General features: G+C 37.3%; 2 protein-coding genes across 2 annotated transcripts; one reads left to right on the top strand and one right to left on the bottom strand.

Moving 5' to 3' along the window:
* The first annotated feature begins 5952 nt into the window (after nt 1-5952).
* Nucleotides 5953-6822, top strand: LOC103991491 (uncharacterized). The gene has a single exon (XM_009410972.3). The coding sequence runs from the start codon at nt 6097-6099 to the stop codon at nt 6490-6492; it is 396 nt and encodes a 131-aa protein (XP_009409247.1). The 5' UTR covers nt 5953-6096; the 3' UTR covers nt 6493-6822.
* A 1323-nt stretch (nt 6823-8145) lies between these two features.
* Nucleotides 8146-10126, bottom strand: LOC135680139 (pectinesterase-like). Its single transcript, XM_065194127.1, has 2 exons — nt 9256-10126; nt 8146-8843 (listed from the first exon to the last, which is right to left on the bottom strand). Exons 1-2 carry the CDS (start codon nt 10124-10126, stop codon nt 8146-8148), a joined length of 1569 nt encoding a protein of 522 aa, XP_065050199.1.
* Nucleotides 10127-15786: the final 5660 nt, after the last annotated feature.

Here is a 15786-nt window from a genome sequence, read left to right as displayed (position 1 = left end):
GCAATGCCTACCATATGTGTGTGACCCTCTAGACCCAATATCAAGCTAGCTGTGAGTCATATCTGTCAGAACTCCTTCTAACTTAGTGAACTATTATCTCTATAATAATTCACTCAACTCATCGATTACGGACGTACTAGGCCACTACACCGTAGTCCCCAAATGATACAGGGGAATCCAATCCATTGGACCCGTTTGTCCTTAGTTATCGTATACCTATAGTCTCTTATCCATTTAATATCCCAAAGACCGTATATAGGTTATGGTGCTATCAGACCCATATTGTTTCTTCTTGAGTCTCGCTTTAATCGGATTCTCCCAAAGAACTCTTTCTCTCTCAATCCAAATGACCTTGGCCAGGGATTTGTCTAAGCAATAACACATGGGATATTTCTCTCATGATGCCGAGAATGAATGATTTGCTATCGATGCTCAATAGTCCTCGTAAGGTCGACTATCACTCCCAATGATTAGTTGTACTAGATCTGGGACATTCAAACCTATAAGTCTCGTATCAAAGAGTGGAGCACTCATATAGGACATCCTTGGTGTCTCAAGTCTAAGGACTAGATACACCACTAGAATTACAAAATCGCTGTTTGACAATAAGGCATCATCAACCATCAAGCATTCCGTAAGCGGATCAATCAATGAACTCATTCTCTAATGAGTACTTGTATTGTATCTCTAATGTTTCCACACGAGCAGCTATGAGACCAGTTACATCCATCATATGGACGGGTATACAACACATTAGTTTGTCCGGTTATCACTATGTCCCTCTCGAGTAACTTATGACCGAGATTATTTAGAATCTGTATTTAAAAATAAATTGATCTCATTATCGTGATCTCATCACGATCCGATTCCCATTGCATATATCCAATAATATCACAATATATACATGTATATATATATAATAATTAATATAAAGTGATAAATACCAAAATATAATAAGCAAAAAGATTTTATGTCAAGTCAAACGTGCCATCATTCGTGATTGGCTTGTTGGACACCTATCACTATCACAAACTCTATCCCACTTTTATCGAATGCTCTATCTTCTCTACCAAAATCTAGCGCCTTATTTTTTAGTTCATCATTTTTTTCTTTAGTTCGTTCATCTCCCTCGTCAGGTGTGACATGGCGATCGAGGAATTCTAGGCATAATCTATCAACACTACCATGAGATGTTGATTCTACGTAAAGAGAAACAAGTTAGAGGGAAGAAATGCCGAGCATAAAAGGATTGTCGAGTCCAAGACATTTACCATGACAATGTAATTGTGTGAGTCTACCATAAGGTCCTCGGTAGGCCTCACACACAAACCCTTCACTAGCCTTGAGTGGAAGATGCTTCGATTCCACCAAGCGGCTTGATTGGTCCTTGTGATCTCTTAGGAGGGGGGTGATCACATCTTCTTCCCCCTCGGGCCACCCCATCGCCGACAATGGTATGAGTTCTTTCGGATGGGGCAAACTACGAATATGTTAAGGGTTACAAGGCCACCTAGGTGGGCCAAGGAAGTTGAGGGCTTGGATCCCTTTGGAGGTGGGGACTGTTGTTGCTGCGCCCAATGCTCATACCACCAACTCACAGGGACAGGAGGATTCGGTGGTCTCGATGACTCCCCCGGGACGATGGCAGGAGGAGAGGGAAACGGTGACACCTTGCATGTGCAAGCGTGACACGAAAGAGAAATTATCTTGCACAAAGAGCTACACATGAGAATGGCCAAATTTGATGTGTGGTCGAATTTGTTCGAAGCACATTTAGATGACATGTGCGACCAAATCGATCTAAAGCACATATCAATGACACAATAGCCAAATAGGTCAAACGTAACTCAACAACACATGTTCAAATTCACCCAAAGCCTATTTTGGTGACACACGATCAAATTGGCCCAAATTGCATATTGATGACGTGCGACCGAGTCAATCCGAAATGTATCTTGATGATAAACAATACCAAATCTGCTTGAAGCATATCTCAATGACACTTCGATCAAATTAACCTGAACAACCAAACGTATAATAACTCATAATTTGCTTAAGTATTGGCAAGTTAATATGGATCAATTTCATCACGTGATAGACACCTTAGTGCTATGAGATAGATACCTCGGTATCATATAGTCGACACCCTAGTATCACTTGGCTGCACCTTAGCATAAGGTTAAATAGGTCAAATGTTATCACATCCCGGATTCGATACATCATGTTCATAATTAAGTCTAAAAGAGAAGCACAACCTTCTCCATAGCTAACATCTATCGTCGGAGTAATGGTATTTGGATTTTACTATAAAAAGATTTCTTAAGTGCATTTCTCTCTAGAAAATATAAACTTAATTCTTCGAATTTATACTTAGGCATGGAGAGATATTGTTAAGAACGTCCCAAGTTAGACAAAAATGATGTCGACTGAAATCGACTCAGGATCAATGCAGATGAAGAACCTCGATTAGCTTTAAATCAATGTCTAACTAAAACAATAAAAAACTGACTTATACAATAAATCAATTCTTAATTCTTAATAGATTAATGATATAAAATCTTCTCAAATACTGAGATGATATATTCTTCATGAGATGTACCATTTCAAAATCGAGTTTATCCAAATCTTGTATCAATTCTTATCGTACTCTCTATAAAGATGTTTCCTTCAAATCGACTATCAGATTTTTTTTTTAATTTGAGTTAATTGTTACAATTGTTTTTGTTGTTGGTTTAGAATAAGATAGAAAGGTTTAGGATGCAAAGACATGATGAGGAGGCAGAAGCATCACGGAGAAGGGAGAAGAAAAATTAAGTAGGGTTTATGGGTCAGGTGATAAGGTATTGGTGCTGTTTGACACATTATTATTATTATTAAATAAAAATTTATTTTAACTTATTTGAGGCCAAGACAGTATTCTCCATTTTCGAGATTTTGGATGATTATTTATGTAAAATCAAGATTTCTATAAATATATCCATTATTGCTATTACTATTGTTCTAACTATTATGCTTTCTAAGGTACGTGTGTGTAAATTTATTGTCTAATTATTATAAATTTATACTCACACACGTCACACACACACGTCTAATTATTATAAATTTACACACACACACATATATATATATATATATAAAGAACCTCTTGCTACAGAAGTATTAAGAGTTCGAATTATACATCTTGATACTAACATTTCTCTTTGACGCTGCAGTTGAGACAATAAAGCATTAAATATTGAAGAAATTTTATTAATCTATTGGGTGATGAATCCGTCGTCTGATTCACAACGAGAAATGAAAATGAACTTAGCTAAGACAGTACAGAAGAAATTCCTTTTATGGTCACTTGGGCTTCTAAGGCAAGGGATAATAATATCAATCTACTTGCTCAATTAGCGCTAAATACTGAGTTAAGTTTGGATCTATCGAATGGCTGATTGATGAAGATTAGAAGTAGGAAACGATGGTGTCATTACATAAGTAATGACTAGGCTGAACTTGATCTGTTAATCCTATAAAACGAAGGAATCTATACGTAAATCCCACCATCTTTTCATTTTCTTTTTATGACAATTCTAATACCTTGAACAAGAACAAATTGATCTGCAGCAGGAACTGCATATCACCCCTCTGATGCTTTAGCACAATATAAAGTTAGCAATGGATTATAATTGTTATCAGCTGATGTCAACTGCATATCAGCTGCTTTCCTCTTGCAAGAAGACTCATGTCAGGAGGGGCTTTCGATGTGATTCTTTCGATGTCAAAATTAGCATTCGAAGATAAAAAAAGGGGATGAGTAGAGAGAGTTCAACCTCATAGAGTTTTGCTCTCTTCTGATTCGATTTTAATAGTGCGATAAGGTCGGACTCTATCAGAGGGAACCATGGTAAGCAACTAAACTACCTCAAGTTTGACAGTTTATTGGTGTGACGGATGGTAATAGCTTCTTGGTGAGTACCTCAAGAGTTCACTGGTGTGATAGATGATAATAGCTTCTTGGTGACTGATGAGAATAACTTCTTAGTGAGTACCTCAAGAGTTTATTGGTGTGACGGATGATAATAGCTTGTTGGTGAGATAGACCAATGTTATGTAATAATGGTGGGATTCCATCGTATTGCTTTCTAACTAATTGATTCCGTCTTAATTATGGATTTTATAAATATATGATAAGTCTATTCAAAATAGGTCATTCAATGATGATATTATAGTCTAATGGGATCTTGATCATAATGAATCTTATCATCATTATTTTTTGACCTAGGGACTAAACCGAATGTGACAAACAGATTGATAATCCTGAGAGATGAGATTGAGTCATCAGTAAATCCCATCAATAATGAGGACATTAGGGTAAGATAGTAGTTAATCTTATTTTTAAAAGATATTAAAATAAAGTATATTGGTAGAACTATTTATGTCGATCAATATTCTTTTCTCAAAAACCGTTAACATCCTCAAGGAGGTGATGATATCATCATGATTGAGGTCAATGTGATCTATCTTTTCTTCGTTGAAAGTAATTTTCGGATCCCTCTCTAAGTAGCTGATATTTTTTGACATGAAGGCTTCGATGACAACTGATGGGTTTGCATTAGTGATTTCTTGAACTTTGTTTTTGAATCTAGAAATGAAATCAATCAGAGCTGCAGTCATGCATTTGGACCAACAATTACTAATGAAATGTTTCTTGAAATCCTTTGCTAAGGAGTATCATCTACATGAAGAGCGGTAGACAAACAACAACACATCAAAGCCTCCTTTCTTTCGTAGAGGGTCATCTGGGTACAAAAAGCTACCGGGCACTCGAATGGATCAATGCTTATGTCCAATATTTCCAAAGTCCAAAGAAGAAATTCCAACGGAATTGATTCATTTTGAATCTTTTGGATGAAGGGCGATCTCACAAGGCATCGATGGGTCATTGTTCTTTTGGAGATGGGATTCTCGATGCATGTTCTTCTGTCATCCAATTTCTTGGATTTGCATTTGCAAGGTAGGATTCATGAGATTTATAGATCGGGTCTTCAACTTATGCAAAATATGATGTGAATAGCTTAAACCTTTGACTTTAGCCATAGGAAATGATGAAGCACAATCATTAGTCCTAAAAATTATTAATCTAAAATATTTGGACGTCGATAATTGAGACTACTGTTAGATCTGAGTAGCTAGTAATGTCAATGTTGATGTTAGAATGGACGATATCTTCAATATTCAAATTAGTATTTCGATATAGATAACAACATAACATAGAGTTTAATATTAAAAATCATACATATATTTTTCTTTTATAGTCGATGTCTTTATAACCACTAACGATTAAAGAAATATTTTTAAATAAAAAAATTTAAAGAATAAATTATATCTCGATCACACCTAACATAAAATATTTATCTGTTGGGTCCTTATTTTTTTAATAATATAATTTCTAAATAAAAATGAATATTCTTCATATATATATATATATACTTTCAAAAAAGACATATTTGTGCATAAACTATACTATTTCCATTGAAAGGAATATAAATGTGCATAACAGCTCCGCTATATCAGCCTTGATTCTTTTTAGAATTTGTCATTGTTCATGACCGAAACGACATTTTGTCCGTTGGACCAATTCCTTGCTTCCTCGCTAAGTTAACCGGAAAGATGCCTTTAAAGATTGCCGCCGAGCGCCGCATCAGCGGTGGATCAACGACTGCCCGCACACCTGGCAAGCTGGCGAGTTCAAAGAACAGACGTGCCCATCATCGAACCGCGTTGCCGATCTCCTCCTCTTTCCAAATCAGTATAGTCTTTCCACACTCGGTTCTCGGATACGAATGAGTGTACCCCATATGCTATTGCTGAGGCCACCGGGACCACCTTGGGGAACCTCCAGTTGGGTACGTCCGAAATGGTGTCGAAAGTACTCGTGGTTGCATTTCCTCGTTAAAACGGAGACCCACGATTCATTTATCTCCTGCGGGCTCCCATCCGGACGAGGCGGAGAAAACAAAGTGGGCTTCTTTCTCCTCCGCGCAAGATTTGCTTATACTAGTCCAGGGTTTCGCGTCGATCTCTAATTGATCCGATCGTTCGTTGATCCGGATGGCGTTGGAGTGGGTGGTGCTGGGCTACACGGCCGGGGCTGAGGCGATCATGCTGCTCTTCCTCACCCTCCCGGGCCTCGGCGGCCTCCGGCGGGGCCTCCTCACCGTCGTACGGGGCGCCCTGAAGCCGCTCCTTTCCGTGGTGCCCTTCTGCCTCTTCCTCCTCGCCGACATCTACTGGAAGTATGAGATGAGGCCGACTTGCGAGCAGGAACACGCCTGCACCCCCTCCGAGCACCTCAGGTACGAGAAGTCGATCATGAAGAGCCAGCGCAACGCCATCCTCATTGCCTCTGCCCTCCTCCTCTACTGGCTCCTCTTCTCCGTCACCAGCCTCCTCGGCCGCATTGACCAGCAAAACCAGCGCATCGAAAATCTCAAACGCTCTGAATAATCCTGTCATCGCTAGATGCCAAACAGTAGAGTAGATTAGTCTTCGGATCGCCTTCAGTCTCGTCTTCTCGCCCTTTTCTCTATCATCCGATTGTCAAAGAAAGATGTACTTGTGATTCGTAGGCTCTGTCGTTGATCTGTGCGTCCAATTCAAGCGTTTTCGTCTCTATTGCATTTCAATTTACGTGCTACGGTGTCTGTTTGATGCTATTAAAGACTGTATTCTGGAAGAACTTTTATGTTTCTTCTGATTGAACTTGGGATCCACCTCCTCCATCAATTAATTCTGTTACATCGTGACGGCTGTATAATGAATACCTCTGTTTTTTGATGATGTAAATGTTCTAATTCCGTCATTGAGATCTGTAGAAATCAGAGTCCTACCCTCATTCTCGTTCATAAATGTAAGAAGAGCACACTCATTGAGAACTGTAGGAAAAAGATTTTGAAGAGAAATTTATGAATTAAACAGGTGGTATATAGAGTTAAACAAACAACAAGTTCTGATACCTCGTTCAATCTTTCAACTTCGACACAGATCCTTGTACACAGATGTGAGGCCGGGTTCGTGTCACTGACGGCGAGCTATGAGGTCTAAGGATACCTGCAAAACCCAGCATTCGATCTGCTACTGGAGCTGCTTACCGTCAAATCTCCCCGAAGCGGAGGCCTTCAAGGAGGAGGACATGGACATGCCGAAGTGGGTCGAATCTGTTGTCAGAGAGGACTCGTCTGGCGAGGTGTCTGATCGAGAATTGTTAATAAGAATGTTGAAGTGGAAATGGGACAGCTATTGCAGCTTGGCATAGATTGGGTTGCCAAAGAACCAATAAAGATAACATTTCTCATTAATTTTATATTAAAAATTAATAAAATTAAGATTGATTTATAGGATATGAATGGTTTCGGTTCTCTATATTATTTTAATTAATCAATTTAAAATTTTTAATTAATAATATCAAAATTTATAAATAATAATGATAAGCTACAAGGGAATATCAAATATCGATATTGTTTCATTTGATTCAATGGAACCAAATAACTCAAAATTAATTCAATTAAGACTCAACTCAATCTGATTTGAAACAAGCGGGCCAAGGGCAAGCCTGTCCGAACCCAATGTCTTAATCCATATATTAATAGATATCTCTAATCCTCGTTTCATCATCATTTATTTTTTTATTTTTAACCCCACGGGTCCTTATGGATATTTATACGTCAGTTATCCCATCAAATCGATGACAATTAGTATTAAAATATAATATTAGCTTTGATCTAGGTTATGTTGAAGACTAATGAATGTACTATATAAACTTCAACTTAAATATTTTTAACCGATTTAGACTCAATAAAATTGATATCTTGTATATATCTTATAGCTCAAAACCTATGATATTGATGTGATGAAGATTTCTTGCTTTCATTGCTTCAATTATTGCCTGATTATTCTTGGATGCATAATAAATTTTACTTCGATTGCTACGCGTATATAAGTGACATATGATCAATTGAAGGGTTGTGCTGCATGATCAGCGGAGTTTACAAACTACCAAAATATCTCAAGTACAAATTGATAAGAGGGAACTATCCAGGTGAGTGAGCTACACACCTATCCAGTAGTTGCACAGTGTAACTCATTGTTTCCGCCAGCGTCCTATCCATAAAGCCCGGAGGCATAAGGGACCCCCGTGGCCCGAACCCACGAGTCACCGGACAAAAATTTTCCGGCGGTGAAAGGTTCGGCTTCCTGATCAGTTGTTAGGACATGGTAGCCTGGCCAATTTACTCGTTTGCTGGTATCAGCACGGTCGCCCTTGCTCTGGAACTCCGCATAGTACAAATTGCTCACGCTCATGTTCTTGTTCCACGCGAGCCACCCAGCAGGATCAACTAGGTCATCCAACCTTGACAGCAAGTAAACCGTTCGAGAGTACTGCTGCCATGGCCGGCCGAGAAAGGTCTGGAATGACCCCTGCACCGGCTTCAGGTCTGGCGCGGCCATGACAAAAGCGTCATGCATCACGATGCCAGTGTTCTCATGGAAGTCGTCTCGGCCTTGGGCCGTCACCGTGTTCTTCTGCCTGTCCATCGGCTTCCTCACATAAATCTTGGGGTTTTGGAACACCACGGCGGCGTCACCGAAGATGAAGTCCACCGTACCGTAGATGTCACAATTACGGTAGAACTGCCGGTTTGTGTGGACGTAGAGAGTGTCTTGGTATCCCTTGAAGCTGCAGCGGTAGAACACGGATCTGTCCGCAGACGAACGAAGTGCGACGGCTTGATGCTTCTTAGGTCCAGCCGTGTTCTCGAAGCCCATGTCTTGCCCAATGAAACCTTCGCCGTCGACACCTGCAGCAATTTTACGTGCATTTGTCGATGGTGACAGTTCTAAGAGCGAGCATTTTGACTTTCAATTTGAATATGACATTAGATCTATGTAGAAAGTGGCCTCTGATTCTAATGTAATCTATGTTTAAGAAATTAGTCGAAAAGAATTGCAACCATTTAATGGAAACACATTGAATAATGCGAGGTAAGTTCACTACAATTATACAGAGTGAGCGTTATATCATGTATGGATTTTTTTTTCATTTATTTTATGAAAGAGGTAGGACAGCAAATGAGAAATATTTGAGGTGTTTCTGTATACATGAGTAACGCTTTTCATTATTCTGCAAAATATTACATGGGAAGTTCTAATCATCCACCCAAGTTCAATTATAAACCTCGTTAAGATCTTTATGAGAGAGAAAGAACTTACGAAAGGTAGCAGTATTGAACGTTGAGGTGCCATCTACGACGTTCTTACTACCGGTTACTATGGTGTCATCTTTCCCGTCTCCGACCATCATTAAGTTCACCATGTTCAGGGCGATATCGACGGTCTCACTGTAGACACCAGCCTTGACGTAGATCACAAATCTTGACGTGGTTTGCCGTAGGTTTACCGACGCCGCGACTGCTTCTGAGATGGTCTTGTAGTTCCCGGAGCCATCTTTAGCCACCACAAGATCGGGTTTTATGGTTACGCCCGTCTGGATAAGTTTGCGATCAGCTGCCTTTACCCACCGTGGAAACCCATCGGATAGCAACCGGCGGTTCTTAGGAGGCGGCTTGTCCCTCGGCGTTGCTATGTTAACGGCGAGCATGTTGGAAAGTGATTCCGATAGGTGGTTGGTGACGAAGGACGAGGATGCTAAGGGGAAGGTGGAACCGAGCTCCACAAAGCCATCCCTGCACGTCCGTTCATTAGCCTTTGCGGCGCTTAGCCACGTCTGAGAGTCTTCGATGGACGAAGAAGAACGCATGGAGTGTTGAAGACGGATGATGGTGTCGTTATACAGCTTCAAGCAATCAGCAAATGCTGCCTTCGCCGGCTTGTCTAACAGAGTCATGTCCATGGATGATATTTGACGGAGGGCAAGGACGGTGCGGGCCGTGGTGGCCCGGAGGAGAACGTCGCGGAAGTCCGATTGGGAGATGGACTCAGCAATCTCATTTTCGAGCATCGAACTGCACACTTGAGGGTGAGGCGTTTGGTTACACCATGAGATTGGATCATTGGCGGCCACCTTTAGCACTAATAAGAAGTTGAAGTAGAGGATGACTAAATTTGCTAACAGCGTGGCCATGATGCGAAGTTCCGAAACAGAGGGAAAAGAAGGGTTTGAACGATTTGGCCGATTGCTACACTTTATTTATATAGACTTGATGAAATGTTCTCTTCTCACGTCTTGCCTAATCGTGATTTCTTTTCTAAATAGTAAGCATGAATTGTTAGGAACGATTTGATTTCTAATCTGAAGCACCATACGAAATCAACTTTAATTCTAAATTTATATTATTTTTTTACATTCCGAACAAATTAATTTGTTTACCAAGAAAATAAGCAACATATTTGTATATAATTTGATAATTATTCTACATATTTATTACAATAAATAATCAGCTGTTTAGCACTATTGCCATCTCAAACGTTGCTTCAAGGTTTAAACTATTTTACTATTTTAGAATTAGGGCGATTTCCTATTAAAAAAGTCTCCCTTTTTTTAAAATGCTCCCTGTTTTTATTTATTTTCTAAATAATGTCTCTAATTTTTAATTTCATAAATACCCTTACCTTTCCCTACCTTTGCCACTGTCATCGAATCACAAATGAGGAGGAGAGGAGGAAGCCAAAAGGCAATAGCTTATGCTATTCGTGTCTCTTTCTCATCCTTTCTAAGTTTTATAGATGCATGCACTATTAAATTATGTTGCTCTTTATAATTAGATAAGATATATAATATAATTAATTAGATTTTGATGACAGTTATTAGTTAATAAAAAAAATCATATTATAGCAAGATTATTTAGGGGATATCCTTGATGGAAGGAACTCTCCCAATAACTTATTTTAGACCCTCTACTCTCGCCTATATAAATAGACAGAACCTCTAAAGACTAAAGAACGATCTCATAAAGGACATAGTTGAGAGATTATAGTTTTCATCTCAACCTCCCTGAACCATCAATCTAAGTAGTCATATGAAACGATAGAAAGAGAGGAGGAGAGTCTAGTTTTCCTTGCAGATTGATAGCGATTTTGGATCTAAAGAAGGTGCCCTTATAGATCACATAGAGATCCTTTTTTCAGATGGCATCAAAAGGTACGTATCATAAAATCGATAGAATATTATTGGATTTCAATCCTAGCATAAAAGATTGTTTCTGTAGTACATAGAGAATATAATAATTTTTATACTTATAATTGGTATTAGAGTCTAGGTTCTTGAAATCAAATATCTTAGATTTGTTGTTTTCTGATTTACAATGTTTGAATGATCCATATTTTGTTGATCTAAATTCCTACATCTTCTATTTTATCGCTTGCTAGCGGGCGGTGTTAGATTCCTTATAACGCGATCTTCAATAATCATGAAGCAACGATAATCATTGTGCAACACTATTGCCAACCTCACTATATATGTACAACATATTTGTTGGCAGTAATGACTACACCGAGCAACGTGTACTTCATAGCAACATCAATAATTGTGAGCAACCATGCATCGCAACAGTTGTGGTCCAACTATGACTAATCGAAAACCGTATCTAAGCGACACCCAAGCGGCAACCGCACGAGGGTAGAAGCCACACATGGGCACAAGCTGCGCCCAGGTGGTAGCTATGCATGGGCAGAACCCGTGTCCAAGCGACGACCACATGCGATCATAAGCTGCGCACTAGGAAGGTAAAAAATATGTTTGTCCTTAAACAAGCTCCTAGACAATGATATATAAAGTTTCATGATATTATTATTTCCTTCAGATTTAAAGAAAATATTATTTATCAATGTATATATCTGAAGGTAAGTGGGAGCAAGTTTATTATACTAGTCTTGTATGTGGATAATATTTTACTTGCTAGTAGTGATCTTAGTTTATTGGACGAAACTAAGATATTTCTCAACAAGAACTTTAAGATGGTTAATATGAATAAGACAGCCTATGTTATTGACATTGTGATATTCAAGAATAGATCTCAAAGTTTATTAGGATTGTCTTAGAAAAGATATATTAATCATATCTTAGAGAGATTTAATATGCAGTTTTGCTTAGCCAATAATACACCTATTACTAAATATGAAAAATTCAACCCAAACTAGTGCCAAAAAATGATTTAGAAAGAAATTAAATGAAGAATATTCCTAATGGGGGTGTATAGTTAGAAATCTATTATATGCTCTACAAGATCATATATCGGTTTTAGAGTTGTAATACTAGATAGATACCAAAGCAACCTATGAATGGAACATTGAAAAGCTGCAAAGAAAGTAATGAGATATTTATAAAGACAAAAGATTATATACTTACATATAAGAGATCAGATCAGCTTGAAGTGATGAGATATTCAGATGTTAATTTTGTAAATTGCATCGATAGTAGGAAGTTCACTTTATGATTTATATTCATGTTAGCTAGCGAAAAATTTCTTGGAAAAGTACAAAGTAATTGCTTATTGCATTATCAACAATGGAGGTTAAATTTATGACGAGGCCACAAATCAAGCTTTATGGCTGTGAAATTTCATCTCATAACTTGGTGTGGTTGACTCAATTGTCAGACCATAGAAGATATTTTATGATAATACCATAATAGTTTTCTCCTCTAAGAATGGTAAGTACTCTAGTGGTTCCAAGCATATCAAAATAAAGAGAAAGTGTCTAAAAATAATAAGTATCAATTGAGAACCTAAGCACCACTATAATGATTGTTTATCCATTTACTAAAATTTTATAATATAAAATATTTAAATAATAAATTCTTAGAATAAGACTTGTAAGTAAGCCATAAAAGATATGGTGATGCTATTATTGATATTTCTTTTGTATAATTATAATTATTTATTTTTGCTATCCTATTTATGTTTATATTTATGTTTATACATATTATAATTAAATGTAATAACAAAACTATTTTGATAAGATAAATTACAGTGGATCATTATGGTCTATTATTGATATTTCTTTTGTATAATTATAATTATTTATTTTTGCTATCCTATTTATGTTTATGCATATTATAGTTAAATGTAATAACAAAACTATTTTGATAAGATAAATTACAGTGGATCATTATGGTCTATATTAAAAAAAACAATAATGTTGTGGTAAATAGAAGAGAGTATGATATTAATGATATACAACTGCTATGACTCGCATTGATAATTTGATTTAATATAATATTATTATATTTATTTGACTTATTGGTTTAATTTTTAAAATTTATAATCATGTATAAAATGCTTTTCAAAATTTTTTTTTGAATCCAATTAGGTAAAATTATTTTCAACCAAATTTTGATTTTGAATATCTTTTATATTTTATCAATTAATGGGTCAAGTGGGAGAATGTTAAATTATGTGACTCTTTATAATTAGATAAGATATATAATAGAACTATTTGGATTTTGATAACAGTTATTGGCCAATAGAAAATAAGTCCATATTATAATATGATTCCTTAGGGGATGTCTTTGATGAAAGAAACTCTCCTAATAATTTATCCTAGACTTAGATCCTCTGTTCTCGCCTATAAATAAATAGGACCTCTAAGGACTAAATAACTATCTTTAGATGACGTAGTTAAGATATTATAGGTTTTCTCTCAATCTCATTGAACCATCGATCTAAGTGATAGGATAAAAAGAGAAAATGGATAAAAAGAGAAGAGGCGAATATAGTTTTATTTAGATAGCATCAAAATGTATGTATTATAAAATTGATCTAATATTATTATATAACATATAACATTTTTTCTTATCTCCTTAACAAAATTGAGACAACTAAACTTGTGCTTCATTGAAAAGGCTTTAGATAGTTGACTGGATAGTGTAGTTTTGTGCTTCGATGATTAAGACAATACCTTTTTGCATTTCTATGTATCTGACATGTGAATATTTCATGGAGCTACCAAACAGAAGAGATTCAGTACGTACGATGGTGCATCCTAAAACTAGATCTTAGTTGACATTAGACATAGTTTTTCTTCCCTCAATACCTGACCAATTAATATATATTGCTTTCATTTGGATCAGCACAACTATACAGAATGAGGTTTCCTTGTATAAAGTTATTAACAAAACGTCGCATTTACGTTGTGGTAATAGAAGTGGATAAAAACTTAGAATGATATGCAGGGATTTGACGGATGATTTACGCTTAGCAATGTTGGGCTGATGGCCCATATTCAGCCCATGTGGGTTTTATCAACCCACAGCCCACACCCTCTCTTAACCTAACCCTAATTAAGATTAGAGGGGTGTGGTGGCTGCGTTTTAGAGGCAGATTAAAGCTATAAAAAGGCAGCAACGAGGCAGATCTTTGGAGCCACGAGATTCCAAAGAGAAGAAGGAGAACAAGGCAGAAAAGGAAGAGAAAGAAAGGGAAGAAGACAAGGACAACGCAGAGAGACTATTCACAATCATCTAGTAGTGTTCTCATCTCAGGTTAGATCAAATCTACAGTAGGCTCTTGCTGTGATTACTTGGGAGGTTTTAGATATTGTGGGCAGTAACGTGATCCTTGTATCCCAGTTATTCTCTTGTGGTTGTTACTTGGGTTTTGGGCAAGAGATTGAGATTTGTATATTCATTATTCTCATAGTGGATTATCTCTAGTTTGCCCCGTGGTTTTTACCCTTCACATTGAAGGGGTTTTTCACGTATATCTTGGTGTTCTGTTTGATTGTGTTTCCATTTTATTCCGCTGCGTATTTTGGTCTTCTAGTATTCGTTCATATACAAAGGTTATTCCTCTTTTTATCCCCATCAACTGGTATCAGAGCGGGGTTTTGGTGATTTAATTTTTGTATTTGAACATGGAGGCCAGTAATATTTCTCGCATGATTAGTTTAAATGGAAATAATTGGATGATATGGAAACCAAGAATGGAAGATCTCTTGTATTGCAAAGATTTGTATGGACCTTTGCAGGGGGATAGTGCAAAACCTACAACTATGACAGATGATGAGTGGAAGAGGTTAGATCGAAAAACAATTGGGTTTATTAGACAGTGGCTTGATGATAGTGTCTTTCACCATGTTTCTACTGAAATTTCTGCATATTCTCTTTGGAAAAAATTGGAAAGTCTCTATGAGAGAAAAACAGCTGGCAACAAAGCTTTTTTGATCAGAAAACTTGTGAACCTAAAATATAGAGAGGGTGCTTCTATTGCTGAGCATTTGAATGAAATGCAGAGTATTACTAACCAGTTATCCTCTATGAAAATGTCTCTTGATAATGAGTTGCAGGCATTGTTACTTCTCAGTTCATTACCAGAAAGTTGGGAGACACTGGTGGTTTCCCTCAGTAATTCTGCGCCAGATGGTATTGTCACTATGAGTCAAGTAACAAGCAGTTTGTTGAATGAGGAGTTGAGAAGAAAGAGTTCAGCAACATCTCAGAATGATTCACAGTCACTTATCTCAGAGAACAGAGGAAGGTCAAAGTTCAGAAGCAGTTCACGTATGGGTAGGAGCAAGTCAAGATCAAGAAAAGATATTGTTTGCTATAACTGTGGTGAGAAAGGACATTACAAGAACCAATGTAAGCAACCTAAGAAGAACAAGAAAAAGGGAAAAGAAGTGGAGTCTACAGAGTCAAAGGATAATACTACAGCTACAGTGCAGGGTGGTGATTATTTGATTTTGTCTCCTTCTGATGATATTTTTTCTTGTGTGTGTCAGGATCTTGAGTGGGTGATTGACACAGGTGCTTCTTATCATGCTACACCTCGGAGGGAGTTTTTTGCT

The sequence above is a fragment of the Musa acuminata genome, chromosome BXJ1-7 (genome assembly GCF_036884655.1).
Source record: "Musa acuminata AAA Group cultivar baxijiao chromosome BXJ1-7, Cavendish_Baxijiao_AAA, whole genome shotgun sequence".
Classification (NCBI taxonomy): Eukaryota; Viridiplantae; Streptophyta; class Magnoliopsida; order Zingiberales; family Musaceae; genus Musa; species Musa acuminata.
Note: the sequence above shows the minus strand (reverse complement) of the source record. Positions and strands in the feature narration are given on the sequence as shown.